At 33.8% G+C, this 17,782-nt stretch overlaps 1 protein-coding gene across 4 annotated transcripts in view; it reads right to left on the reverse strand.

Annotated features, from left to right (window-relative positions):
- The window catches only part of LOC145291932 (epidermal growth factor receptor-like), a 351,994-nt gene that overhangs the window by 46,462 nt on the left and 287,750 nt on the right, over window positions 1-17,782 (reverse strand). For all 4 annotated transcript variants that reach the window (XM_080137849.1, XM_080137847.1, XM_080137848.1 and 1 more), the window contains exons 5-9: window positions 16,184-16,305; window positions 13,384-13,525; window positions 12,249-12,350; window positions 8,552-8,657; window positions 2,266-2,430 (exon numbers count right to left, since the gene is read on the reverse strand). In XM_080137849.1, the coding sequence (XP_079993975.1) occupies window positions 2,266-2,430; window positions 8,552-8,657; window positions 12,249-12,350; window positions 13,384-13,525; window positions 16,184-16,305 (637 nt within the window). The remainder of the gene's footprint in view (window positions 1-2,265; window positions 2,431-8,551; window positions 8,658-12,248; window positions 12,351-13,383; window positions 13,526-16,183; window positions 16,306-17,782) is intronic.

A 17,782-nucleotide genomic window follows, 5' to 3' on the forward strand; every position in this document is an offset into this window, starting at 1 on the left:
CCTCTACTTCCTTAGGGGTCATGTGAGCCAGCCTATAAAAATCCTTGCACGTTGCGTTCCGGACTCTTTTTCAACCCTAGCAGGACAACGGCTGAACTTCAGTGACAAAAGCCCTCGACAGCAGCCACAGAAAGCCATCCCACGTTTTCTTAACCGTTACCACATTGAACAGTGACAACTTCTCGATGCAGCCCCTGACGGCAACAAGAAGAGAACCATTATCCATCCTCAAATTCCCGCTTACATTGCGACTAAGACCAACAAGCAGAATATATTTACGTCCACTTCGAAAAGAGCCAGAATTGAGGAACGCACACGTGCAACCTGTTATTCGAAAGCTTCACTCAGATAAGTTCCAACGACGCACGTTTTTGTAAACTTAGCAATCTTTCTCTTTTCTGAACATTCATCTTTTTCTTGTTGCACTAAATGCCATTTTTGCTCACCCAGTAAAATTGTTCAAAATATCATGTACCTTTGTTGTGTCCCTTCTCGCAAAAGCTGTCGCCATATTTCTGTTTCAGAACTTATCCACAGAATTATCACAGCATTCTTACGTGTGAGAATTGAACTTTTTTTTTTTCAGGATAAAATTAATCCCAACAGAATATGATTCAAAGAATTACCCATTTCTCCTGCATTTCACCCAGATTCTATTTTGTCTCTCGTATTCTCTTTCTTTTTGTATCTCCTCTCCCTAATTTTCCTATTTTAATGTATCTGTTGCATGTGTGTAATTTTTCAAATAATTACGCACGTAAACAAACATCATATTGTTGCGTCTTCTCTTTTTTATTTTTCGTATTTTGCTGTTATTTCAATAAATTTTAAATCTTCATTTTTTTTTTCTGAAGACCTTCATTGATACGAACGATATATATATATATATATTTTTGTATATTTTGGCAGCAAGTCATTATTCAAGCACATCTAATTGAACACGACAGAGCTATTCTTTTTTCCGATCTTTCTGGATATCTTTTCCATTTGCCGAGTGATATTTTTAATTTCAGCAGGCATGTTATATAAAATGGCGCGCAAAAGTTCTTGTTCGGCCAAATTCTTCTCAAGCGCTTTCTATTGGTGCATCCGATTATCATCAGAAGCGATTGCTATTGTTTTCTTTTCCTTTGAGGTTTGGTGTATTTATATTTTTTGGGGCGCCATTTTATATAATATGCCTGCCGAAATTAAAATGACCACTCAGCAAATGGAAAAGATATCCAGAAAGATCGGAAAAAAGAATAACTCTGTCATATTTAATCAGACATACTTGAATATATATATATATATATATATATATATATATATATATATATATATATATATATATTGGGATGGATAAGTAGAATCAGAATTGGAAAGCAGAAAAATCGGAACTTTTTGGGGTATTGGAATCGGTACCAAAGTCGAAAAAATTTATGCCTATTTTCCGATGCAAAAAAAAAAACGATTCCTCTAATTATTATTTTTCTTTTTATTTAATTTTGATTAAAACAAAATCTTTCACTACTGGTATTAATAATAAAATAATAAATATTTATTGATTTTAAACTATCAATGAAACTAAAATCTACCCCCACCCCCAACACTTGAAGTGTGTTCTTACATTTGAGAAAATGTATGCACATGTTTTTTTTTTATTTATAATAATCGAGTGAAAAATAAAACAACTTAATAATTAAATATTTAAAGTGTTACAAAGAATCTGTATTGGAATCGGGAATTTAGTACGGAATCGGTAAAACATATTAGAATCGTTCCACTTTACCATATTTGGAATTCTACTTTATATGAATCAGCCTTTTCACAACAAATATAATTTCAAATATATTACGGGTATTTTATTTTCTTCAATTTATTCACTCAGGAGAAGTCTTACAATAAAGACGAAACGTGGATGGACAAATAACTTTGTTTGTTCCTTTCTCTCTTTTCTCTCTCTCTCATATATATATATATATATATATATATATATATATATATATATATATATATATATATATATATATTGTTATTTCACATATGCTTGTAGATATGTATTTTGAGAATGATTGATGTAGCAAAAGCAGGAAGTTGTTTTCGTAATTTTTTCATTCAAAACTTCGAATATGTGTTTTCCTTCATGAATGAATCGAGAAAAAAGAAAAAAAGGAGAAAAGTTACTCCAAAAGCAAAATATCTCCATCTGATTGTTGCCCAATCTGGGGTACCTCAAATCTATTTGGTCCATTGCATGTTTCCACATAAAAATATTTTACTTACGAGTCAGTGTTGCGGCCACCAATCACTTTTAAATTTTTAAGAAAGGACAGATCTTTCAATTCAGGTGGACTCGACTGCACTGTTAAAAAGCCGGTGATCTCTTGCACACCGACAAGCATGTCCAGTTTTTTGATGTCCAGTCCACTTACATTCTTGTATGGATCACTGCAAAGAGAGAAAACAAATGGCTGATTTTTGAGCTGATTTAATTCCAAAAACATTTATTGCATCCATCAGTTTCTTTGTTTAAAAAAACATCGACTTTTAGACAGTTATATAACCTTCAATAAGTTTCCAGACTTTTTTGTATACGCACTTTTATTAATAGTACGCACATGAAATTTTGGTCATCTTCGAAGTAATCTCCTTTGGCTGCAATGCACTTATTGTACCATTCCAACAACTGAAACGCTCCATGAAAGTACTCTTGTGTAAGCATGTCAATGACCCTCGTTACAGCCACTTTCATCTCCGCAATTGTCTTATAACGACAGCCTCTAAGGTTTTTCTTGAGCTTAGGGAATAACCAAAAGTCACAGGGAGCAACGTTTGGAATATAAAGAGGATGAGGAACTGTCTTGATGCCCATCTTGTTGTCACGACAGCGTCTTTCTTTCTGATCTTCTCTGAGCATTCTTGAGACAAACTTCGCACAAATCTTATGCATCTTCAGTTTCTTGTGAATAATTGTGTGCACAGTTCCCATACTGACATCAAACTCTGCGCTTATTGTCTCTATAGATACATGACAGTCCTTATCCATGAAATTCTTTATTTGGCCAATCAACTCTGGTGTTCTGACTTCTTTACTCCTCCCACGCGTCTCATCATCCCTCACAGATACCCTTCCTTCCTTCCTTCCTTGAATCTCTTATGCCACTCCAAAATTGATGCTCAATTCATGCAAGATGGCCCAAGAGCAGTCTGAAGCATTCCATACGTTTCTGTGCCATTTTTTTCCAAGTTTAACATAGAATTTTATTGCATATCGTTCTTCTAAATTGTCCTCATGTCCAGATTGTATTTTTGAAATTCACCATCTGTGACAACAAGGCTTTAGTAGGTTGTATTCCGATTCCTGCTGTAGCTGTTCATTTGAACCTGAAATCATAAAACTTGGTCAGTCATCTCATAAAATGCATAGCAATAGCATGCTGAATTTTCAAGGGTGTACAACCATTTTAAACGCTTATACAAAAAAGTCTGGAAACTTATTGAAAGCATCTCATATTTTTTTTTGTGGGAGAAGAGATCTAATTGTGATGTTATTAAGCAGGGCACAGGTTTTGAACCTGAGTTGTATGAAGACGGATTTGAGCCCCCCCCCACCATCACCACCATCAAAACAAAAAAAAAAAAAAAGAATAGAAAAGAAAGGATTTTGTTGAAGAGAAATTAACAAATTGAAAATATTCCTTCTCCATGACGTCAGCAGATCGAAAAGCATGCTAAACAAAATGGTTTGGTGTGAGAAAGTTATGATTGGAAATCAAGTCATAAGTATTTATGACCGAACTAATGCTGGATGAGGTAAACAAAGTTTAGTTAACAGATTCACTGTTGGCATCAAGAGGAGAAGAGAGTCTGACAAACAGACTGAGGGGGGGGGGAACAACAACACAAAAGTCAGTTCAAGACAGCTCTGGCATTTATTTTAAATGAATTTGGCCACCGATTACCATGACTGCTATGACCAATGATAATTCAAACTCCTTGGCTTAAGATTCACAGACAACATGAATTGGGACAAATATATTGAAGACATTGCCAAGGTTGCTGCAAAGAAGGTGGACTCTCTATACTGTGCTAGAAAATTACTCACATCTGGCAGCATCCTATACCTTTACAAAGTCACTATTCTTGACGACATTAGGTTGTTGCAGGTCTTGCAGGGAGAGTCGACTTCCTCCTATATCCAGCACCTGGTATTTCCAATGGTAGGATCCTTCTACCGCTCCTGTAGATATCTCACTCCTGATGCAATTCTCTACCTATAAAAAAGCCAGGTACGACCAACGATGGAGTACTGTTGCCACATCTGGGCAGGACCTGCTAAAAGCAGCTTATACTGCCTTGACAGAGTTTAAAATAGACTTTGTAGCTTAATGGAGGATGCCCTTTTCTCTTCCCTGCAACCTCCTTACCGCAGAAGAGAATTTGCAAGCCTGTCTGTTTTATCGTTATTTTCATGGCAAGTGCTCGTCTGGGCTCCAATCTATGGTCCCCCTCGCCAAACTTTCATGAAAAGCACTTGTCAATATCAATAATTTCCCACACTCTTTATCTGTGCCTTAACCGAAATGTAGATTCCATGAACAAAACTTCTTTCTTAAAACTGCTCGCCTGTGGAACTCTCTTTCATTTGCCTGCTTTCCAGCTGACTACAATCTGATTGTCTTCAAGTCCAATGTAAACAAGTTCTTGATGAACCGACCCCCTAAGTAATCCAATTTACAAAATTCCCGCTACTTATGTTTACTACGCTATAATCCCATTGATTAATGTATGCCCATTAACGCTTATCCTCGAGTGGCTTCCGGGCCTTCATAAGTGGCGCTTCCTGTGTAAAAAAAAAAAAAATCTGGACTTGGCCAGGGTCAACGTTGCTTAACTTTGGTGAGCTAATGAGAACTGATGTGTCACCTTGATTTTGCTGTATTATATTTGCATCCCTGTGTCTGTTATACAAGTCTTTTAATGGAATGTGTTCTGGTAGTATTTGTGTCACTTTCGACGTAAATAACCCCGACTAACTCGGCAAGCAGCAAAATCCCACTCCTTCATTGTAAGCATTCCTAAATACCAGAAAGACTTCTACTTTAATAGTTTGTTTCCTAGAACTACTGGACTTTAGAAATCCTTCCTAATCTCTTGTTTCCCTAACTGTACTGACATGCAGAAGTTTACATGAAATGTGAATAAGCATCTTGCTGTTCAACTCCCTAAATAGTGTCCCTGATAATAGCGTTTCACGTCCAAGTAGCAATATACCTTGTTTGGGTGATGAAAAGTATAAAATAAAAAATAAAAAAATTAAAAAAGAACAATAAATAAAAAAACATTCTTTCTTATAACGTCCTCCCCCCCCAATAAAAATTGTCTTGCATGGCTTATACCAAGGGAAGCAACTTAGATTAGAAATGTGAAAAAAAATTTGGATTATTTCCCTTACATTCGACATTTCGGATTAACCAGATAACAAGTTGGGATCCATTTATTACATAATGTACCGAATAAAAAAGACATTTGTTAAAAGGTGCTAGTGTATTTGAGTAGTACCCACTATCTAGTCTAAGAAAATTTACATCACGTGATATTAGTGTAGACGGTGTGAACTAGGAAAAAAAAAAAAAAAAAAAAACAAAACGTCGGCAAAATTGATAAAATATAAAAAGAAACACTCAATACAAACAATTAAAACATTGATATATACTGATGATTCCCGAAAGGATGAAACACTAGTGTCTGTAGATATTAAAATTCTATTATTATAATAATTATGTCAGCCCCTTTAAGAAACTCTGTTCTTACTGTTGAGCACTTTCAAGTTGAAATAGAAAGTCACCTAAGTTCGCATGCATAGATTATGATGTTATAATCATTAGATCACTATGGCGGATGTCACGACATTTAAAAAATAAATACTCAAATTTCAACGATATCTCTCGTAGTTGAGATTGGCCGTGAGGTTTGTTTCTCGCTAATGGAGCAAGAGATGGCTTCGTCGTCAGGTTTGAATCTTATGACCGTAGTAATCTTGTCACCCTGCACTAATGATTCCCGAAAGGATGAAAAACTAGTGTCTGTAGGTATTTAAAATTATTATTATTGTAATAATTATATATATATATATATATATATATATATATATATATATATATATATATATATATATATATATATATATCTTTTCTCTAGAGCATCACAACTTTCACGTACAAGCTTTCGACACTTCGGCATTTGAACTTACTCTGCAAAGGCCGAAGTGGCGAAAGCTTGTACGTGAAAGTTGTGATGCTCTAGAGCAGGAGTTCTCAACCGGATCCACATGGATCCTAGGGGTCCATGGAATACTTCTGGGGCTCCACAGGCAAAACATAGCAAAACTTATCATAATTATTATAGTTGTTGTCGAATACTTTATTTGCATTAAATTAGTTTTCATTTAAAAATAAAGCTTAATTATATAATATTTCTTTGATTATTAAAACCTCAAAATTTATATGAGTTAAAAATAGAAGATTGTCTTATGACCAATAAGTTATGAAGAGGTCCACCAAGATAAAAAGAAGGGAAAAGAGGTCCATGAGTAAAAAAAGGTTGAGAATCACTGCTCTAGAGAAAAGAAAGTAGGCCCACAGCAATCTGAAGCGAGAGCTTCGCAAAGGCTTAATTGATAGTCTTAACCATGACACACAGAGCTGAAAATGCCACACTTGTGAACGAGTGCTTTTGTCAAAAGCTGGCTACGTCAACCACCTTAAGTCGCACAAAACTCCTGTTCAGGTCAACTTTGCACCTATTAGTCCAAACCAAACGATCTGTTTAACATGCAGCAAAGTTTGCAAGTCTACTGCTGGTCTGAGAAGACATGTGATTGTTCACAGGAATACCCTCCAACCTCCAGAGGAAGTCAACTCGATGTAAATTGCTCAATTTTTATGTCACATTTGCTTCAAGATGTGCAAATCTGCGGCGGGAGTGCAGCATCATCTGAGATGGCATGGACGACAAAATTGGGAGAACACAATGTGATGGCGATCATCTGGAAAGATGCAGCAATCATCATATATATATATATATATATATATATATATATATATATATATACTCGGTTTTTTTTTATTCAAAAGTAATGGACTAGTGAATTCAACGAGGTTGTTAGATAGTGCTCAATAAAAAGAGCTGATAATACTTGTTTATTGTTATATAAACATGCTCACATCCCGCTGCTACAAACAGCCACTTGTTTCAATCAAACAACAGATATCATCAGGCAGCGACTTGACTATTCAAATGTTCAATGAATAATTAAAATTAAATTCATTGAACTTTTGAATAGTCAAGTCGCTGCCTGATGATATCTGTTGTTTGATTGAAACAAGTGGCTGTTTGTAGCAGTGGGATGTGAGCATGTTTATATAACAATAAACAAGTATATATATATATATATATATATATATATATATACACACACACATCTAAAAACAAAAATATGTTAAGGCTCTGGGAATTGTCCGCAAAGACACATGGCGCAATGGATAAAGTACTTGGTAAAATTTAGTTGTAAGTTACATTTTTTTGGAGGTTGACAATTCAGTCCTTGGCGATATTGAAAATACAATTGCGAATTATTTTGGACTTCTACCCCGTCATGGCTGACGAAAAAGACATGCGAAAAAAAAAAAAAATCAAATCAAAATTATGAGGTGGATGTAGTTTGCTTGAATCATTGTATAGCATGCAGTTAAATGTAACATGTGCAAGACAGTATAATGCAGAGGTAACGGAAAGACACAAACTGAAGCAGATGAAAAATAGTTTTATAAATACAAATTACAAATATATGTGTATATATTTATATATTTCATGTACACATTTTATTTATATTTGTACCGTAATTACCTGTGTCAGATGGTCTGATGGAATGTCCGTGTTCTATATTTCAAGAAAGATCTCTTTGTCAGTTATTTATTTGACTTTGGTTCAATATTATTTTTAAAGTAAATTCGTTGAAAATAGATTAATTTTAATCTACAAACTAAATCAAGTTAATTAAATATATTTTTAAAAAATGTTTCTGAATTTTTTAGATAAGGATTGATAATTAATATTATTTGGATTCTTCAAACTATTGTTCTCATCTTGAGTGTTTTTCGCAGAACGTTTCGGTCAATGTAACCTCTAACCTTTTTCAGGTGTTTCTTGTTGAACTTGGAAATCTTTCTATCGAAATCGAGAAATTGTATGGAATTTCAAACGGAACCTTTTATTTAATTCCCGGGGTAGCATATTCTTGTTCTGTCAGCCATGAATAATTCGCAGTTGTATTTTTCAGTGTCGGCCGCACTGAGGATTGAACCGTCAACCTCCAGAAGAGTGTAACTTACAACTGAATTTTTACCAGCTACTTTATCCATTGTGTCACGGGTATTTTCAGATTACTTGTAGCGATTTTAACTTGCAACTTTCAGGACCTTCAATCTGGCAGACGTCACTGTTACCAACACAGAACACACAATGACAATAGACAATAAACGATTAAAACAAGGAGGTATACACATACCCAGTGAAAGTGACTCCCAAAAGTTCTAAATTGCCTTCAATGACTGTACAATCTTTGAATCTGTCTATGTTATTTGAATCGAGCCAATTCTTGGTTCCCTCACAGGCTGCAAAAACAAAACAAAACACGGATAAAAAAAGGAAAGAATAACATAATAATTGTAAAATTTTTTTTTAGATCTCTCTCTCTCTCTCTCTCTCTCTCTCTCTAAAACAAATAACATATACGTAAATCGCGATATATCCGAACAGTCAGTGGGGTGGACGAGGGGTAAGGCTTCTTACCATGGGGTCCCGATTTCGAATCTCGCTAGATTCAGCCACTCTGATGAGTCGTAGATGACGAAACACGTGTCAGTGGATAATTATATTTTAAAAATAATATATATGCTGCTCCCCATGTGGAGGTACCAAATTGGCTAAAGAGAAAATTATTCCCAACTCGCATTTAGGTAAAAATGCACTTTCGTAAATAATTGAATTCATTCAAGACGTATCGCAAAAACAATAACACACACACACACACACACACACACACACACACACACACACACACACACACATATATATATATTTCTGTAGAAATATATTTTCTTATAATATATATCTATCCTTATTTAAGAAGCTCAATGTAATTACAGAGCAATATAGAGAATAAATGACAAAAAGTTATATTCCAAAATTCATGATGTTGACCATCTTATAATTTATTCCTTTAATTCAGTTAACTTATACAATTCTTGACAGTATCTGTTTCGTAGTGCAAGATCAATCACTTCAATCAGTGAATATATTATGCCCTTAACTCCTCAGAAGAAATAGCAACAATCAATCCGTCAAAAGGAATCAAAGATTTTACAGGATTAAAATCCAAAAATTGGAAGAGAAGCTGCAAATACCTTTTTATTTTTCCATTACGCCATATTGAATGTTGCTATTTCTTCTGATGAGTTAAGAGCATAATAGATTCACTGATTGATATAATAATTAAGTGATTGATTTTGCGCTACAAAACAGATACTGTCAAGAATTGTAAATGTCAATTGAATTAAAGGAATAAATTATAAGATGGTCAACATCATGAATTTTGGAAAATAACTTTTTGTCATTTATTCTCTCTCTCTCTCTCTCTCTCTCTCTCTCTCTCTCTCTCTCTCTATATATATATATATATATATATATATATATACACGTGTGTGTGTATAGGTATATATATATATAGAGATGTGTGTGTGTGTGTGTGTGTGTGTACATATATTAGTGATGGGATAATTCCGATATTTTTCCCAATTCCGATACAATTACCGATTCCGTCCTAAATTCCCAATTCCGATATAATTACCGTTTCTGATTCCAATTCTTTATAAATCTCTAATTATTGAACCATAAAATTGTTATTTTTTCGTAATTACCCTAAAAACACACGTTAAATGCGCAGTTATTTTCTCAAACGTAAAAACAGACTTGTGCAGATGATCTATCGATTTTAGTTTTATTGGTAGTTTAAAATCAATCAATATTTATTATTTTATTATTACTACCAGTAGTGGAAGATTTTGTTTTAAACAAAATCAAATAAAAGAGAAATAATTAAAGGAATCGTTTTTGGCATCGGAAAATATGCACCATCCATCCATAGCCCTTGAGTCCCTGTAGATTCATAGGCCATCTACAACTTTGTAGATGCTTTTGTAGCGAGGAATTCTTTTTACAGGGTGAGGGTGCTGGACCCACGCCCAACCTTCCCAGAAGGTACATACAGTGCCTAGTCTTCCCAAATTGTCACCCATCTGGTACTGGCCAGGCTCAACGTTGCTTAACTTTGGTGATCTGGCGAGAACCGGTGTGGCAACGTGATTGCACCGTACGTAAATATGCACAGTTTTTCCTAATTCCAATACCGATTCTGATATTCAAAAAGTTCCGAATTTTCTGATTCCGGGCCCCGTGTACACTTTATGTGATATCACCATTATTTATTCACCAATTGCCCTTATTTTACAGGACGTGGCAGAATCAACGACCGTGAGTACACCAAGACCCCAGTGGGAGCTGGGACAAAGAATACACTGTGTTAAATTTTACTACAAGACAGGCTCGTTTAAGAAAACCCAGGGAAGTTTCATGAGTCAGTTCGAATGTGAAAAGGCTCCATCCAAAAGCAGAATTCAGAACTGGATGGACCGCTTCCAGAAGTATGGGACCGTGGAGAACCTCAACACTGCCAGAGAGAACCGTCCAAGCCACCCGGGACGTCCCAAGAAGCGAACAGCCGAGCTGGTTGAAAGAGTGTGAGAGTCTCTCCAGCAGAGTCCAAAACGCTCTGTGCATAAGCGAAGTCAGTCCCTCAGTATGTCCCTTGAGACTTGCAGGAGAGTGCTGGTGAATGATATCAGGGCTTACCCATACAGAATACAGATGCTTCAGGCCCTTACAGCCTCAGACAAGAAGCAGAGGAGGGCTATGGCAGTCAAGATACTTGAGAAGATCGAGGAGACACCATATATATATATATATATATATATATATATATGAGATATTTCTATTTATGCAGACAAATATTACATAGTCCCTACACTGAACATGCTAAAGGCACACAAGCTTTATTATGTCGCCTGATGAAGACTTTTGGTTCTTGCCAACCATTTGTCTGAAAAATTAGGATGTTCAGTGTAGCGACTATATAACATTTGTCTATATAAATAAAAATATTTATTTTGCTATTTTTATTGAGCACTCTTAATAACTTTGTTTAATTCACGAGCTTTCCTTCTTGAATAGTTTTTAACTTCGAAAAATGTAATGGAGCTTCATCAATATCTAACCCGACTGAGCTGTCGTAAAGAACCCACTTTTCATCGCAAATCTCAACGCGGTCGAGAAACGGGTCGTTCTTGTTGCGTAAAAGAAGGGACGATGATACTTCATAACGGCGTTTCTTTCGGTTGTCGTTCAATTCGTGAAGCGCCCACTTATCAAGTTTTTTGTCTTTCCAATCTCTCTCAAGTGATTGGAAATCGCTGTATGTTACGTCTAATTCAGAAGCAAGTTCTTGAACATTTGTGCGTGGATTGGTTTCAACTAAGGCTTTTAATTGATCGTTGTCAGCATCTGATGGCTGACCACTACTTCTTCAAGACTCTCGTCGCCACCACGAAATTTCTTAAACCACTATTGTGCTGTGCATTCAGAAGAGGTTCCTTTTCTTTCTCTCTCCCTCTTTCTTTCTTTCTCTCTCTCCCTCTTTTTTTTCTTTCTCTCTCTTTTTCTTTCTCTCTCTCTCTTTTTTTCTCTCTCGCTATTTCTTGTTTCAGCAGCTTTTCGGCCCAGCTTGAATTTTTTTTTAAAAATTTTTTATTAAACGTATTGAAAATAAAACATAATTGTTTTAAAACTCTGATGTAAATTGTTTTTAGAGCAAAAAACGCACTTTAAAATAATACATAAAATAAAAGTATTATTACGAAAACTCATTGGAAAAACATAATTTGAAATCAAAATAAAAAATTCTGCAAGAACTTTCTTCGCAACCTAATATAATTGCATATTTGGCAACTATCGATTACTGAATATTACGAGTTTCCGTTTTTTTTTTCTATATATTCTGTCTTTGATACACGAGAGCACAAAACCTAAAAAAATCCCTGAAAAATGGTCACACTCGAAAACAAGTAGATAACCAACATAATAATACTCACTTTTGGGGCATGGACCATCACACTTGACACATTCATTTTTCAATGCTCTTGTATTACCTTTGCAGGCTTTAACACAGGCCCCATTGTCCTTTAACATATGAGCTGCAATGAAAACAAACAAAAAAAAAAAAATAGAAGAGAAAAATGTCTTCAAGTCCAACATAAACAAATTCCTGATCAACCGCCCCTTTAAGTAAGATACTTTATCAAATTTCCAATACTAACGATTACTATGATACTTATCCCATTGATTACTGTACACGCAATAACCCTTATCCCCGAGTGGCTTCCGGGCCTTGATAAATGATGAACTCCATGTAAAAATAAATAAATAAAAATAAAGGGAGATAATCGAAGAGTTAGACATAAAAAGGGAAAAGCAATAACATTGGCAAATATAATACCCTTGAGTTCTAGCCAGAAGACCAAGAAGATATATTTTAGTTTCATGTACGGCCCAAAAGCGATATCATTTTTTATTTATAAAATTTTTCTTTTTTACATTGCATCTTCGGTGATCGGGAGATCCTATTTATTAAAAATAAAGATAGAAAGTGATAACATACTACGAACATTAAATTAGCGAATTGATATATTAATTTGATGTTTCCTATCATCTTTTATCCTACTTTTTAATAAATAGGATCGAATAATTTATGATTGGGAAACTATGACACACGTACGTTAAATGTACTACGGAAAATATATAGACTGTGTGAAAAAAAAAAAAAAAAAAGAAAAAAAGAGAGATTATTTCATGTTTCAGTGAAAACAAGCAAATATTTTTTTAAGAAAAAGAATGGCAATTTTTTTTTTTTTGTTTTTTTTTAAAGAAAAAACATCGTTATGAAAATAAATATTAAAATTTGAAATTCAAAAAAGCCAAAACAAAATATTTTTTCTTTCTTTAAAAGAAATATTTATTTTCCTTTAAAGATATGAAACAAGTTTTGCTTCGGTTGAGGCCATTTTTTTTTTTTAACAATTTCGTTTGGGGACGTAAAAATCTCTGGGTAGTAGTCCGTTGAGATTTTAAAATGGAAAGTGCCTTTAAGTGCAAGCACGCAGATCGCATGACAATATTATAATAAATAGGATGGCACTTAAAAAACAAAAAAAAGTTGTTTTTACTTACGTGGACATTCTTTCACGCACAACGTTCCATATGTATATTTGTAATTTGGGTTTTCATCCCATTCGTATGTTTTGTCGTTGTAAATCTTTGGAAGCGGACAGTAAGCTACGCATTCGCCATCATTGCTGAATTTACGACAAGCCTATAAAAAAAAAGACAAAAAATATATTCCTGGCTTGAGGTAGTTGCCTGCCTAGCCGCACTAATGAGCTGTGATGCAGCGAAACAGTACTGCACGTGGATGACTATAATACTCCCTATCTTGGGTTGAGCATATTGGGAAGTGATATACAAACTGCCATTAGCATATTAAGCGATGCTCTTTGTATAAACAAATTGAGCTTAGGCATTTGGACAATGTAAAAACATTGTTAATTAAATCTCCACACAGCAGCAGCCGAATAGCATAGTGGTTAGAAACCTTGACTGTCGTTTGGGCGGTCGGGCTTCGATCCTGGCTTGAGGTAGTTGTTTATCTAGCCGCACTGATGAGCTGTGAAACAGCGAAACCGTACTGTAGGTACGGGCAATTCTAATGCCTGCTTCGGTATGGGACCTGGTTTTGAACGCCGGCTAATCATATTATTTTTTAAATTTTCGATTACTTTTTGATTATGTTTAAAAGATTACAACTTAAAGTTAATTTCTCAAAGAAAAAAGTGTGTGAAATAAAAAATACATGGAATAATTTTATCTCAAATTTGAAAAACCCTAGATTTCACGTAATTCATTATGACAAAAATCGCGTTTACATTTTTCTGGCAAGAAAAATATAAGTTTTCTGGAATTATTTCCAAGTTAAGTATTAAGTTAAAGTCGTAAGATAATGAATTAATACAATAAATGTACTTAACTTTCGCTAAAAAGGGTAATAATTATCCAAAAACATGGCCATGGTAGCAACAAACTTAGTTTCGTTTCCCTAAAAAAGTCATGGCGGCAAAAATTCAAGATGTACGGAAGCACATTCATGACATAATTTCATTATTATATAACAATGTTCCGGTTCCGGCAAAACGGACAGGTTTCCTTTTTCTTTTCTAGAATGGGCATCCGTAGTTACCGACATGGGACGTTTGTATAAATGTTTCCATTTTTTAATTTAATTATTTTTGTATGTTCCTGTTTTTAAATTATTATTATTTTTTAATTATTGTTCAATATTATATAAAAACTATGTTACGCCGAAAGTTTCACATTCTTGCCAGCAAGTAAATCATTGCACATAAAAATTATGCGAAACTTGTAATTAAAAAAAAAGATAGAAATATTTTTTTCAATTATAATTTGTTTTTGGAAAATATTAAATAAACACTGCTCAATTCAATGGTAATATCGGTAGTTCGAGAAATTGATTTTTCTTCGAGTTATATCGAATTCATTAATTCGGAATTTGGGGGCTTTTTTCGTAATGTTCCTGTAAAAATTATTTTATTTTATTTTTATTGTTGCAAATTACGATGCTTTATTTATATAAAAAAAGCAAAAATAAATTATTGCGTTTTTTATTTACTACTGAAAACCATAACTTTAGTAAAGGTATTTTTGTTTAAACAAAATAATACATTTTTATTAAAATTTAAATAAAAATAATTAGTTCATTATATTCAGCGATGATTATTTGATAAATACTGAAAATTTTATTAAAATTGGTTAATTTCCTAATTTTTGGTGAATTTTTAAGTAAAGGGAGGGGTCAAAATGTTTATACATTTTGAACGTCAGCATTCATTTTGTCTGAACCTACAGTACTGTATATGGATGACTATAATGCTATCTTGGGTTGAGCATATCGGGAAGTGATAAACAAACTGCCACGTGGAGGCTATATACAGAGGTAAAATAACCAATGTAGTTTAATGAGGTCAATACAAAAGTGCTCAATACCGAAGTAGGGCAAAGTATATTTTTTTTTGTTTTTACATAAGCAATAATATATTGCTACACATTCATGAGCATGTTTCGGCGATACAGCTTACATGAAAGTAAAGTTTGCAATCTTTTTACTTTCATATAAGCTGTATCGCCTGAAGAGGTCTCTAGTTACTTAAACTAGCTGACCGAAACATGCTCATGACTGTGTAGCAACATATTACTGCTTATATAAAACCAATAAAGAGTATATATATATATATATATATATATATATATATATATATATATATATACACACAAGGGAAATTGTGGTTGTATTAAGCTTTTTTATCTGATTACTCTATAAATATTAATATTTATATTAGATTTAAGTTTGCACTTGATTTTATTCGGTAAACTTTTCATTCTTATTATCTGAACTGATATATATATATATATATATATATATATATATATATATATATATATATATATATATATATATATATATATATATATATATATAAGACCGTACCAGGTATATTATGTTCAAAATTAACTTTTTTGTTGGTAACATCGGATAGAAATCACATTTGACGAGTTGGTGAGAAAGAAAATTTTTTATGAAAACATAAAAATCATAAAATTGTCATCCCATTAACGAAACAGCTGTAAGGAAGAGATCCAAGATGAAATAAATATAAAAGTAAAAAATGTAAGTCTTTGAATTTCAACAAAATTATATATATATATATATATATATATATATATAAATTCTGAGTTAAATTATTCAGAATTAAAAAAAAAAAATTATTGTTTGGCAAAATAATGATTAACTTTTTTTTAATCCATGGATTATCAATGAAAATCCATGAATTAAGGAAAAAAAAAACCTAATAATTATTTGTACTGCATTTATAATATAGTTATTGATTCTTATACTTACCAAACAGTCAGTCTTCTTTGGTCCAGTACAACCCCCTGCACACTCGACGTGACAACATTGATTCGGAAGCTTACCAAAGCAACGGTTGTCACATGACTCGCTACAGACTGCCCCTCGACTTACTGCAAGAAAAAGGTCACATACATTTACAGTGTTTTATATATAAGATATTTTAAATCATGCAGATTTGGTATTTATCATTACAGAACCAATACTATATTGATTGTGTGTGTATTTGTATATATATGTGTGTGTGTGTATTTGTATATATGTGTGTGTGTGTTGTTGTACCCAATATATAGTCGTGTGTGTGTATTGTACCCAATATATAGTCGTGTGTATTGTACCCAATATATAGTCGTGTGCGTGTGTTATACCCAATATATAGTCGTGTGTGTTGTTGTACCCAATATATAGTCGTGTGTGTTGTACCCAATATATAGTCGTGTGTGTATTGTACCCAATATATAGTCGTGTGTATTGTACCCAATATATAGTCGTGTGTATTGTACCCAATATATAGTCGTGTGTGTGTTGTACCCAATATATAGTCGTGTGTGTGTATTGTACCCAATATATAGTCGTGTGTGTGTGTATTGTACCCAATATATAGTCGTGTGTGTTGTTGTACCCAATATATAGTCGTGTGTGTTGTTGTACCCAATATATAGTCGTGTGTGTTGTACCCAATATAGATTCGTGTGTATTGTACCCAATATATAGTCGTGTGTATTGTACCCAATATATAGTCGTGTGTGTGTATTGTACCCAATATATAGTCGTGTGTGTGTATTGTACCCAATATATAGTCGTGTGTGTTGTTGTACCCAATATATAGTCGTGTGTGTTGTTGTACCCAATATATAGTCGTGTGTGTTGTTGTACCCAATATATAGTCGTGTGTATTGTACCCAATATATAGTCGTGTGTATTGTACCCAATATATAGTCGTGTGTATTGTACCCAATATATAGTCGTGTGTGTTGTTGTACCCAATATATAGTCGTGTGTATTGTACCCAATATATAGTCGTGTGTGTTGTTGTACCCAATATATAGTCGTGTGTATTGTACCCAATATATAGTCGTGTGTATTGTACCCAATATATAGTCGTGTGTATTGTACCCAATATGTAGTCGTGTGTGTTGTTGTACCCAATATATAGTCGTGTGTATTGTACCCAATATATAGTCGTGTGTATTGTACCCAATATATAGTCGTGTGTGTGTTGTACCCAATATATAGTCGTGTGTGTGTATTGTACCCAATATATTGTCGTGTGTGTGTATTGTACCCAATATATAGTCGTGTGTGTTGTTGTACCCAATATATAGTCGTGTGTGTTGTTGTACCCAATATATAGTCGTGTGTGTTTTTTGTACCCAATATATAGTCGTGTGTGTTGTACCCAATATATAGTCGTGTGTGTGTATTGTACCCAATATATAGTCGTGTATGTTGTTGTACCCAATATATAGTCGTGTGTGTTGTTGTACCCAATATATAGTCGTGTGTGTTGTTGTACCCAATATATAGTCGTGTGTGTTATTGTACCCAATATATAGTCGTGTGTGTTGTACCCAATATATAGTCGTGTGT

Source organism: Euprymna scolopes, chromosome 13 (assembly GCF_053919585.1).
Source record: "Euprymna scolopes isolate OS-2025 chromosome 13, ASM5391958v1, whole genome shotgun sequence".
Classification (NCBI taxonomy): Eukaryota; Metazoa; Mollusca; class Cephalopoda; order Sepiida; family Sepiolidae; genus Euprymna; species Euprymna scolopes.